The sequence below is a fragment of the Ambystoma mexicanum genome, chromosome 1q (genome assembly GCF_040938575.1).
Source record: "Ambystoma mexicanum isolate Mex_15411 chromosome 1q, UKY_AmexF1_1, whole genome shotgun sequence".
NCBI classification, from domain to species: Eukaryota; Metazoa; Chordata; class Amphibia; order Caudata; family Ambystomatidae; genus Ambystoma; species Ambystoma mexicanum.
Window position 1 is genome coordinate 227,099,885 of NC_090922.1, and position 12,944 is coordinate 227,112,828.

The 12,944-nt window shown below is 41.4% G+C and overlaps 1 protein-coding gene across 1 annotated transcript in view; it reads left to right on the top strand.

Annotated features, from left to right (window-relative positions):
* The window catches only part of LOC138521181 (CD209 antigen-like protein C), a 307,261-nt gene extending 298,315 nt beyond the window's left edge, over positions 1-8,946 (top strand). Inside the window, exon 6 of the mRNA XM_069633806.1 lies at positions 8,639-8,946. Coding sequence (XP_069489907.1) covers positions 8,639-8,774 — 136 coding nt within the window. The 3' untranslated portion in view covers positions 8,775-8,946. The remainder of the gene's footprint in view (positions 1-8,638) is intronic.
* Positions 8,947-12,944: the final 3,998 nt, after the last annotated feature.

Sequence of the window (12,944 nt, forward strand, 5' to 3'; positions counted from 1 at the left end):
GAAGAATGGATTTTTCTCGGTCCCCTTACACCCGACTCTTGGTACCTCATGGCTTTTACGTATCATGGTCAGAGATTCAAGTACACAAGTTTGCTTCAGGGGTACTGTGAATCTCTGAGTGTTTTCAACAGGCTGGTTCAGATGGATTTGGGAAATTTACATGTGTCCAGTACAGTAATCAAGTATATGGAGGATTTCCTACTCTGTAGCACGTCAGAAGAGCAGTGTCGAAGAGATTCAATAATGCTCTTCACCCTGCTCGTGGAGAAGGGATACAAAGTGGACAATGACAGAAAAATTGCAGTACTGCCAGACATAGGTAGTATATTTGGGGAAGTGATATCTCCATCTAAATGTATTGGTTATCCAGACTTGGCGGGCTGCCCGGTGTGTGGTTATATAAAAGAGGATTTGGCCCACTGGTTATTTCTTTACCCTGGTTACAGCCGGATTAGACAATCAACCTTATTGCCCGTCCTAAGGGAAGCTAATATCCGCTGCTATAGGCCTGCTATCCTCTTTCATCTGAGTGCTGACTCTGTTTTAACTGTGTGGGCATTTTAATCTTTTTTTAAAGGAGCCATGCACTGTAGGAAAGGGCTGTTAGGCGAATGAATTCACTTGGATACCTGCACTGCTTTAATATTTTTCCCCAAGAATCAGGGTTTTTGATATTTGTTTATAGGATCTTTGTCACCCAGTTGGCTGCAGTTGTGAATGTCTTTTTGTACTTTATTCCTGTTTTTAGCTTTGGATTTTTTGTAATGACATTTTATGCAGTGTAATTTGATATGTAATATGCTGTGATTGAATTTATGTGGAAGTGTCTGGGAAGGGATTTTATTGACTGTGATTGATTTTGTGTTATGTTTATATATGTGTTTGATAGATTTTGTATCCAAATAAACATTGACTGACTGACATTGCCATCAGGAAGGAAGGTAGTCCAAGAGAGAGCCACCACAGTTCAAAATACGCCTCAGCCAGGCACACTGAAACTAATGCAGCTGTATTTGGGACTCTGTAACTATTGTAAGTCTTGGATCCTTGTCTACTCTAGTTGTGTGAGGCCCTTACTGCAGGGACTTAAGGAAGCACAGAAGGTGACGGGCCCAATAGAAGGGTCTGCGGAAATGGTAACATGCTTTCGTGGAACTCAAGGCTGCAATCAGCAATGATCCGGTTTTGGCGACCCCGAATTACAAGAAACCAATTGATTTGTTTTCTCACTTAAATGGGCAGGTGATGACAGTGGTTCTGACCCAGGAAACATTACTAGGACATACACATTTAGCATACTATAGTGGACTTCTAGATCCAGTGATGTAGGGAGAGTTTCCTTGTGAGCAAGCTTTAGTGACAGTGGCTTTTGTAATTCAAAAGTCTTCAACCATTACCATGGGTTGCCCAGTGACATTGTACCTGGGGCATGCAGTCTTTGCAATCTTGGAAAAATGCAAGTCGAGCTTGACAACCCAAAGAGTGTCTGGGTATGAGGTTATTCAATCAAATGCATCTATACATCCCATACGGTGTCACCTAGTCAATCCTGCAACATTTGTAGACTAGCCAGTGAAACCTGAAGACATTGTCCACAATTGTGCAACATATGAGGGAGAAGAGGAAGAGAGGACAAGTGTTAAGGAGGATGCTTTGGAGGGCGGTGATGTACTTTTTGTTGATGGATCCTCAATAATTAATCAGGACACTGTTGATAAGCATATGGGTGCAGCGTTGTGGGCCTTGCGGATGGGAAATACAAGGTCAGACTGAAGAAACGGTTGCCTTTGCATTATTCCACACAAGTGGAAGGAACTAGTGGCACTTATAGAGGTGCTACACATTAGTAAGGGGAAGGTAGCCACTATTTATTCTGACTCTGTGTATGTAAAACCCACTGTGCATTCAGGGTTATCATGGTGGCAGAGGAGAGGGTTTAGGAGATCTGACAGGAACCCTGTGCAGCATGCTGCACTGCTATCCAGACTAATCAAAGTGTTAAGCCTGTCTACAGAGGTAGGCATCATAAAATGTGCCATGCCTACTAATAGAACTAACTCAATAGCACTTGGAAATGATGCCGCAGAGGGGAATTTGAGAGGTCTTGAAGTCCGACAATGGAACCCACTTCTTAATGCAGTGTTCTCAGAAATCACTTCACTCTTCAGTGTACCACCCACAGGCCAACAGAAGCATGGGATGGCTGAATGGGGTTATTAAGGTCTGGTTAGCAAACATGTGTAATGATTTAAGTACACTATGGTTTCACTGCCTTCCTCTAGTGCTGTTATATTTGAGGAATCAGCCATGGAAAGAGCACCACCTCAGCCCCCACAAGATCATGACGGGGCATAGATTACATACACCACTCTCACCTGCACGCACAGAATCAGATTCACATAAGACCGCAGAGGTCACAGGTGAGGAGCTTAGGGAGTACCTTAGAGCTTTACCCAAAAGTGTCAGAATTATATCTTCACATGTTGTGTCTTCTCACCAACAGCCTATGGGAAGAAGCGGAAAATAATCCGATGATCCACACAAGCAATTACTGCTCCTTGGGACTGGATGTTTGTGTGGACCTTCATAAGACGCTGGAATGAGTGACGTTTCCATGGGCCGCAATGTGTAATTTTTTCGACTCTGACTACTGTGAAGTTGGAGGGCAACAAGAGCTGGATCCACATTAGCGATGTACAAAGGGATACCAGCACCCCTCCACCAGCACAGGAGCAGGAACAGGCTCAAAGTTTAGTATGCCCTAAGGATATGCAGTTCATTCCAGTGGAAAAGGGGTGTGTGAATAAAAAACAGGAATTTAAATTGTACGAGAAGAAGAAAACTTTGGATTTATAATGTATATTAAGGTGATTAGTCACATGTCTTTTTTGTTTCTTTTTTCATCATATTCAAGGATGGCAAATAGCATGGATATGAATGGTTTAAATGTATCTACAATAACAACAACTTGATGACATAGTATTGAATTCACAGGAAAATGTTGATGTTGATTTCCTGAACAATGAGGGTGATGTACATGTAGACCCTATAGAGAATGCACATGGTTTTGCAGCATATAATGTATGGTATGGCCACATGAGAAGGGTTGGGAGAGAGAGAGATCTGTAGTATTTTTCTACATCTGCTCTCTCATCCCCATGCTTCTAGTATCCCTAGAGTGTTTATCCCAAATGAGTTAGCAGACACACTGTATCTAGTGCTTCTAGGGTCCGAGGGCAGTTCCAAGAGCAATCAGTCACTGTATCCACTTTACCTGTTGACGAAGAATGTTCAGCTACAGATCGTAAAGAGCAGGAGAAGGTTTGGTGTATGCACAGTCCAAATGAGTTTAAAAGGGGCTATTATCATCAATAACTGATGGGAGCAAGGGGTACAGAGTTGCAGAGCTGGTGGGATGAGGGGCTCATCAGAAGAAGCAGTGGCATGTGTAAACCAGGAACAGATATGCAGATCCCACCCATACACACAATTTCTGTGTGATTGTCCCATGTGCTCTGGGACACTGGGGCCACTTTCTTCTGCCATTGCTCCATTTGCAGATGATACGGAGGCCCACAGATGTAGTAGTGATGCCGGGTTTGGTTCAGGATGGATCGCAATTCCACACTCTGGTAGGATGGTTCTGAGAACCTTCTAGCAGGATTGCCCGGGCACTTCTGGATGGCAACCATTGTGGGTCCAACTGAAGGAGGAGATTCCCAAGGCACAGATAGGCAGTGGCAAGGTTTACCTTTATCAGTGGGCAGCAGTCGATGTTCGTGGTGGCAAGGTGGCCTCAGCTCCAGGAAAGTCCCTCTTTGTTCTGTAAAGCAGCAACAGCAAGAGAGATTGTCTTCAGTCACAGGTTGTCGACCTGCATCGTTCTGGGCTCTAACAAGGGTTGGTGACCAAAGCATCAGCGTGGTTGGACAGCTCACAGAATTGTCTGGGGGCACATCCAAAAGCTTTGGATGACGGCTTCTCGTGAAGGGGTTCAGATTGGTTGGTTGTACTGGTCCCAGGGTCGAGACAACAGTGGGGGGTTTCAAGGATTGCATGGGGAAAGGCAGGACTTAGCTGGGACTACTATTAGTATTATATTATGGTATTTATTGAGCACAGACGTAGCTTCGAGAAGCAATGGGGCACTTTACAGAGGTAAACAACAATACAGATACATAACAGAGTGCTTTACAGAGGTATACCACAGTACAGATGCATAAGAGAGTGCTTTTTAGATGTATCAACAGAACAGATATACAGCGGGGGTTGGATACAGAGGGTCACAGAGGAGGGGGACAGCTGTACCGGATGTCAGGGAAGAGTGAGCGGGCATCGCCTAGCGAGTCAGGTGGCACGAGATGCCATGTGATGGCCTATGTGTTGAGGCAGAGAGATTCCTTGAAGAGGTGGGATATGGCTACAGTAGGGCTGCTAGTCTTCCTCCGTGGTGTGCCTGGTCTTTTGTGCAGACTTCTCTTTTTTGGGGTCCTGGCTACAGTAGTCAATCTGGGAAATGGCTGCAGGACTCCTCTTCTTTCTCCAGGATCTGGCCAGGGGCTGTCCGACTCACTTTTGCAGGGATCTGCATCATTGAGGCACATAGGGGCTGTCGAGCGGGACAGCTTCAAATCCTGCATCGGCCCAACAATAGATAAGATTGATGCAATCAGGCTCCACATTGAGGGCTCCAATTCCTTTGACAACCCCTCACTTTATCCTCCCACACACTTTTCTACCCTGGATTGATTTCCTCCCCTCTCACCCAGAGTCCTCTCGTACACACAGTTCCATCCTTAAAACCAAGCTCTTACACCAACAGTATCTTGTGGGCTACCATCCTTAATAAACATACTCATCTTGCCCTAACAGCTGCTCTTAGGATAGTTAATGTCTCCCTCAGTGAGGGTACTCTCCCAGACATCCTATAAACCAGACACTCCTGAAAATAAGCACCCTCGACCCAGGAGACCTAAAAAAACAACCAGCCAATCATGAGGCCTCCTGTTTATTAACAAAGTCATACAGAAGGTAGTTGCTAATCAAATCGGGTAACTCAGTCTGCTCCAGGATTACTAATCCAGGTTTTGCCCCAAATGCAGCACACAAGCAGCTACTATCTAGTTCTAGTTAGCTGACGGTACCCTTCAGATTAGCGATAAAGGGGACTCATGTCTGCTGATCTTCCTGCACCTCTCTGCTGCATTAATCACAGTTCAATCAAAAACATGAGATGATCTACCAAACAGCTGCATGGTATATGATTTTGTGGAACTCCAAAGAACACAAACAAAAGCAACCTCTACAATTTGTGAGCATTTCATCATTGTAACCAATTTAATTGTAACTGAATATAATTTAATGTAGAGAAAGAATTGTTAATCATAGTGTGAACATACTGCAAAAGAACATTCTAACGCAATACATTACAGTTGAACACATAAAATAATACTAAATATATGCTAAAAAAGGGGGCCAAAGGCCCTGTAAACCACGTCATTCAAAACTCACAAAACACCTAACTTATACACAGACATTCAGCCAACCTCTCACAAACACCACACATACAATGAATACATACAAACAAACACATGATGAACAGACAATTTTCTTTGCAAAACACTGCAGTTCATGTAAGACAAGCAAATAGTGCAATTGAGAACAAAAAGGGCTGCATTTGAGTTCAACCTGGCGCCAGTTTAAATATAGGTTGCCGAATTGTTTTCATGTCCCACGGGGCTACGTGGCTACAGCCCAAACCATTCTCTGTGTATATCTCAATCTGTACTATCTACTTGAGTTTCGGCTAATGGGTTTAATGAGTAACACCAACCCAGCCTTCCTCAGGCATGTGGGTGAAAAAGACTAAGGGCCTCATTACGAACATGGCGGCCCCGGAATGAACAGTGCCAGTAAGGGACCGGCACCGTTCATTCCGGGCTGCCTCATTACGAGGTCTGCTGCGGGTCCCGCTCAGGACGACTGGCCAGACTAGGCGTCCTTAGCGATGCCCGCCAGCAGGCCAGGATGCTAACAATGGGCTTGCATTAATGATCCCGTTGTTAGCATCCACCCCATTCTCATTGAGCCCTATGGGGCTCAAATGGGAATGGGGATTAACTTTTACCAGAGTCCAGGAAAGGGAAATTACCGGGTCCGCCAAGGTCGGCATGACCCGGTTATTGCCCTTTTCTGGGCACCGGTAAAAATGAATTACTGGCGGTAGCCGTGCCCTTAAATAGGGCACGGCTACCACCAGGGTCATAATGAGGCCCTAAAACAGAAATAACCACTGTACACTGTATGCAAATCTCTGTTTAACAAACAGCCATTATTTGTAATTGGTACAATTCAATAGACCTTCCACCGACCTTTTAGCAGTCTAAACTGTTTGAATGGTGACAAATTGCATCATGACTGTCACAGCTGCACCGAGATCCCATCAAGTACGAGAGTGCACAACCCTGTTCCAAGACAGAGAAACAAGGTCAGTCTCATAAATGAGTCCCCAGCCAGTAAACCTAGCCTAAATTGAGAAATTGGCCAGACAAACCATGCTCACCTCAGTTGCTCACAAAATGATGCATTCCTTCAATACACTCAAAGGTGGCAAATCTCTCATTATCACACGGTTGAACAAACCTGGAAGCTGTCTGAAAGCGAGATAGAGATGATTGAACTAGCATTAATAATATGGCCGGTCAAGTGGCACAGCGAGCAGAGCGCTCGCTTTGACATCAGTGCAGAGCCTGCGAACGCAGGTTCGAATCCCGGCAGCGCCAAACTCAGCGTTTCATCCTTCCGAGGTTGAGCACCACACACCGTGGGTAATAATAAGCAGCGCTTCGTAGCGCTATATAAATGCCAAATTATTATTATTATTAGTATGGTCAAGATGATATCAGTGGCACACACACAGTGCCAAGGGTGTATAGAAACTAGGAGGCAGCGCAAACATTACCTTAATTGTTGACCACTTGCTGACACAAAGACGGGACTTTCAGAATTACTAGGCTCACTCCTAGATGACCCAACAACTTGCTAGACAAGTACGCTGATTGTACACAGTTGCAGTTTAAGGACAACGGTCCACAAGATTTCACTTTCAACCATTCAACCTGGATGACAAGGAGCTACTTAGAGCTTAACCTCACCAGGACCAAATTCATACTCCTGGGCCACACCTCTTTGCAGGATGATACTTAAACGTACTGGATGAAATGTGCTTGGATGGGTTCAACCCTCAAATCACCCACTCAGCAAAAATCCCTAGGCTTCATTGTGGCTAGCAATCTATCCTTCCAACAAGCCATCGCGCAAAGGGCCCAAAATGCTTGGTATGAGATTCTCCACTCCACAAAATCAAGCATCCCTCCTGACCCAGGACTTCCTAATAGTGGTGCACTCCCAAATGATCTTGTATATCAATGGGGGTAACACCCTTCTTGCAGGGCTCCCAGCTGCTCATAGATTCCCAAAATCTTGTGCACTCCCTCACCCTTATATTGCACAGTGATAATTATTACTAATGTTTACATGATCATTTGTTAAACTCTCTATCATTGTTTTGCTCTATGACCTGCTCAGCACTCTGTTGCTCCCAAGCATATACAAATATATAATAATAATACATTAGAAGACTGATATCTTACATGCTGTCTTTGTTGTCACCATATGTAATGTCTTCACTGATGTCATTTGTGATCCTGTGTTACTTGATGTGCTGTGCCTGGTCATGGGGTAGGGTATAGTGCCTTACTGCCAGCAACTAGAACATATCAGTGATCTTATTGTGTTACCAAAATGCCACTTCCACCCAATTTCCTTTTATTTATAAATGTATTATATATAGAATTATAGATGATTAGTTATCAACTATGGGTATATATTCCACAGAGGGGTTCCAAATGACATCTGATTGACAACGTTAAAATACACCCGTTTGTTGAATGCTAATCCTGTATAGTTTATGTTGTGTATACCAGCAAGATATCCCCTTTCCACTCACTGAAGTGTCGACAGAGATAGTCATTGAAGGTGGTGAAAAGAGGCGACGCGAGGGGTAGTAGCATAATGACGTTGCTTTGCTCTTGCTTTGAGAGAAGGGAAACTGACACATCAACCCTCAGTGACCTCAGAGCAGTTCATTATGAACCTTATAAAGCTCAGCAGGAGGATATCATATTTTGAAAAGCAAATAGTTGGTGATAGTTTCATTTCGGAGCCATACACGGCATATTTATATTTTTATATATGTTATATATAGTATGATATGTATTTATGATAGATTTATCAGTTGTGATGTGAGCACAATATGGACGGGTGTTAAATGGCAAGTGATGGGAGACTCCTCATCAAAAGTAACCTGTGTTTGACCTCCTGACTGTAGCCAGGCTTTTTAAGGGTTACATGCAATTATAACTAATGTAATAATAACGAATGAAATGATTTATTTTGGTATTCGTTGTTTTTACGTTCATTATTGTTTCATTTGTTGTTTTGTGTTCGATATAATCACTGCATACCCTTTTTCAGGCCAATTTACCTAGGCTCAGAGCTAGAGACAAATCTTTGAATGCTGCAAAGAGTATAATCCCTTATTTATTTTTAAAAATATTCATTTACATTTCTTTTAAAGTTTTTGGCAAAGCGGTCAGCCAGACAATAAATTTGGAAACGAAAACTGCGTGGAAACAAACAAACTAGGATGGAACGACAGTGCTTGCCGGCGAGAAAGGTTCAGCGTCTGCAAACAAACAGCTGTGATATTATAAGCTTGACAAAGTGCCCTATGCAGATGGTGACGCAGTGCATCTGGGCCTGTGATGGGTAGCTATGGCATTATCACATTTAGAAGTGTCTCTTATTCGATTATTTAGGAGCGTATCATTAAAATGTTATTTACTTAGCATTCCTTGATTACATAATAAAAAAGATTACAATTCGGAATGTTTTTTGTTCTCACATTTTGTCATTTGGTTGTTCTTGAAGTCAGCCTAAGATTTTATCAGAGTTTATTGGGAAACCACGCTATCTTTTAATAACTCAGACTATTATGTAGGGAAATTGCTGCATACGTGCTTGAAACAAAGAATGGAAAGCGGACATTTTAATGCATACCTTTAATGTACACCGGATGGAAAGAAATTCTTTGCATTTCATTGGTTCACTTTCCACGGATGGACACTTTAACTGCGTTTTGTAAGAACAAGTGACTTTATGGTGCAATACTGAGTGCGAGACTGTGTGCTTGTAGTACTGGGGCTTAAGAAAGTCAGCCAATGCAATTACAAACTATGCATAAACAGACTTAAAATGCAAAGTCTCTCCTTTATGTGTGTGTGACTGTTTTCACTCCTGCAACCTTGTTCCCTGATGGTTTTCTGGTGTTTTGTAGTTGGGTCACCACTTATCTTCCCTGCACATAACTTGGGGTTGAGCATGTAATTACCGTTCAATCCAGGTGTATGAACGTCAAATGCCCTTTTCCACATAAAACCTTTCCTTTCTCTCTATAAGTCATTGCAAACTCCTCTTTTCTTTTATGTGGGTCCTACAGTCGTCGCTCCACTGAAAAAGCACCAACCTACAGCTCTGACTTTTTGACTTGTGCTCACCACTCAAACTCTCCTCCATCCTCATCTTTCTGCATCTCTCTGCTGCCTTTGACACTGTGCCACCCTTATCTTCTGCTAACCCCCTCTTCCAACCTTGAAATCCAAGTCACTTCCCTCACCTAGATTACCTCCTACTTCCTCAATCATTCCTTCTTCACGTCTTGGAAACCTGGAACTTCTGATGTCCTACGCCTCCCCTGATTGGAGTCCCCAGAGGCTCTGTCTTGGACCCACTATACATCCTCTAAACGTGCTTGGTCAGCAAACACATCTACTGTGGGATCTCAGAAAATAACATAGTTCGAGAGGATATCTCGCACTCACACCATACACTTGATCTAAGTTTCAACTTATTTCAGGTCCAACATCACTATTCATAAAGTCACTCAAAGTCAATCCAAAAGATCCATTTGCATAGTGCTTCTCAAAATTGAATGTTTTTAATTCTTCAAGAAAAAAACAGCCGACACGTGTTTTGACCACCGGTCGTTTTCAAGGCTGAACAAAATTATACATTCATTCAGTATATACATTTTTCAAAAAACCATACCATATAGTGCCACATGTCAGGTCAGGATGAGCGGAAATTCACGCCATGATCAAGAATTTAAATCGATGTTCAAAGAAAAAAACATAAATTTAAAACCACAAATGAGTGTCTCAGTCAAAAACTAGTTGATCAGCAAAAATAGGCGGTTTTTAACTATATTTCACAGTAAGATCCACTTGTATATTCGCTACGAAATTAAACAAAGTCAGCACAAAAACAATTAAACTTCAATATATTAACTTCATGCATGGTTAGTTACCTCTAAATAAGAAACTTGAACCCACACACCTTGTGAAACCATTCCAACACGACCAAAATGTGAGTTGCCTAAATAAAAGTATGAGTGTGTCTTTATTGTCTTATTAGTGCTTTGTTAAACAATTATACCAGGATTGAAGCTTACCCAATATACAATCCCTATATCTCTTAAATTTGAGAGCTCAATGTCAGTTTATTACACTTGATCTTATATTGAAAATTCGGAATTCCAATCCTGTATGGAAAAACCCTTAAAATTATTATATATTTCTTGTAGAAAGGCTAGCATCCCATAAAGTAGAATCATAAATGATTGGAATTGCTCACCCACCTGTACGGATGAGTCTATTGAATCTTATATGAGATGAATACTGTAAGCTCCCATAGTCTTATACTTGTAAGTTTTAGGCTCCAAAATTCAGAATTCACCTACAAAATAATGGGCTCAACTTAGTACAAATATCTATGAGTCCTCATCTCTATTACTTCATTTACTTGCTCTGTTAGTCACAATAAAGGGCACCACTCTATGAAAGTATATAGCAAGATCATCACCTCCCTCAAGCCATTTGATTGCTTTGTCAGTCAAAAAATAATAAGTTCATCTTAATACTAGTTCCCAAAAATCCTCACCTCCATTAAGCCATTTGTCAACTCTATTAATCAAAATCATTCCATTTCCTCACAAATTCTAAATGGAGACACAATAAACGAACCCTTTCCCTCTTAACATTGTCATTAATATGTACATACCATTTAATGGGCTTGATCCCAGTCATTATTCTTCAAGTTGCTCCAAAAGGGTCCCACGAGTTCTCACCTACTCTTAAGAACACTAGTGCAAGCGAATTGGCGGACCGCAAGGCGGTGACATCACACGCACATGCACGCGATGATGCCATACGCACGTATTCGCGATGACGTCACGCGTACGCATTGACGTCACACGAGCATTATGTGTAAACAAATAATAAAGTCCCGAATAATATGAGCGGCATGGTTTGCCGTCTATGACTTGGGTTCTCAAATTGTTATTAGATAACTATTATCTACCTGGCAGAATTATAATTTCCTCATTTTGAATGAGTCCGTATAATGTTACACCTTCTACTCAGTTGTTACACTTTTAATGTAAATAGATATATATTTGGGTCAGTGTATCAAGATCTCATTCATCAATTGTACCCTTATATTATATAGGTATGAATTTAATGTATTACTCTTAAATTGTAGCCCAAAACAAATCTATTTCTTTGATGCATTAATAAATTATTTTACTCTGAAAAGGGTTTGCTGTTGCGTTCCCATATATAATCTTTCACTAAAGTTTAAATCAAATTGAAATTGAGTTGTCATGTATTGCATCATTCAGGTAGGGCTAGAATGGCTTCACAAGCGGTAAGTATGTCGTTTTTTCTAGGAAAATACTGTTGATCTTGGTAATATTTCATAAAAATACGTGCATCTCATGGTACTGATTAAGGCCAACTATGGTGTTTTTTAAATAACAAATTAGCTTGCACTTTTGTTGCCTAAGTTTGAGCCTAAGGTTACCACCCCGTTTCCCCATCTTCATTTGCATTAGTCCAATACCTCTTAAATCTTCTTGATTATCAAGCTGATGTTGTTTCTGCCAATGTATGGCCAATGGTGACTTCGGATCAGTATTCCTTAAACTGGCCAAATATTCCCTTATTCGAATTCTCAGTTGCCGAATAGTACTACCAATATAAAGTTTGCCACATTTACAAATAATAGCATAAACAACATAACACGTTTTACAGTTGATGAACTCATTGATCGTAATTGTCATTACATTGGCATCAGTAAAAGAATCGCAATTTGCATGGGCATATTTCCACTGATTGCAGTTGCCACATTTAAAAAATCCCTTTTTTCCTCCCAACCAAGTCCCTTTAGTGTTATCTTCCTTAACATTCAAAAAAGAGGGACTCCGTTTCTGTTTAATAGTATTTGCTCTTGTGAAAGTGAACTTGCATTAGCGTGAATTCGCTTGCATTAGCATTCTTAAGAGTAGGTGAGAACTCGTGGGACCCCTTTGGAGCAACTAGAGGAATAATGACTGGGATCGAGCCCATTAAATGGTATGTACATATCAATGACAATGTTAAGAGGGAAAGGGTTTGTTTATTGTGTCTCCATTTAGAATTTGGGAGGAAATGGAATGATTTAGATTAATAGAATTAACAAATGGCTTAATGGAGGTGAGGATTTTTGGGAACTAGTATTAAGATGAACTTATTCTTTTTTGACTGACAAATCAATCAAATGGCTTGAGGGAGGTGATGATCTTTCTATATACTTGCATAGAGTGGAGCCCATTATTGTGACTAACAGAGCAAGTAAATGAAGTAATAGAGATGAGGACTCACAGATATTTGTACTAAGTTGAGCCCATTATTTTGTAGGTGAATTCTGAATTTTGGAGCCTAAAACTTACAAGTATAAGACTACAGGAGTTTACAGTATTCATCTCATATCAGATTCAATAGACTCAT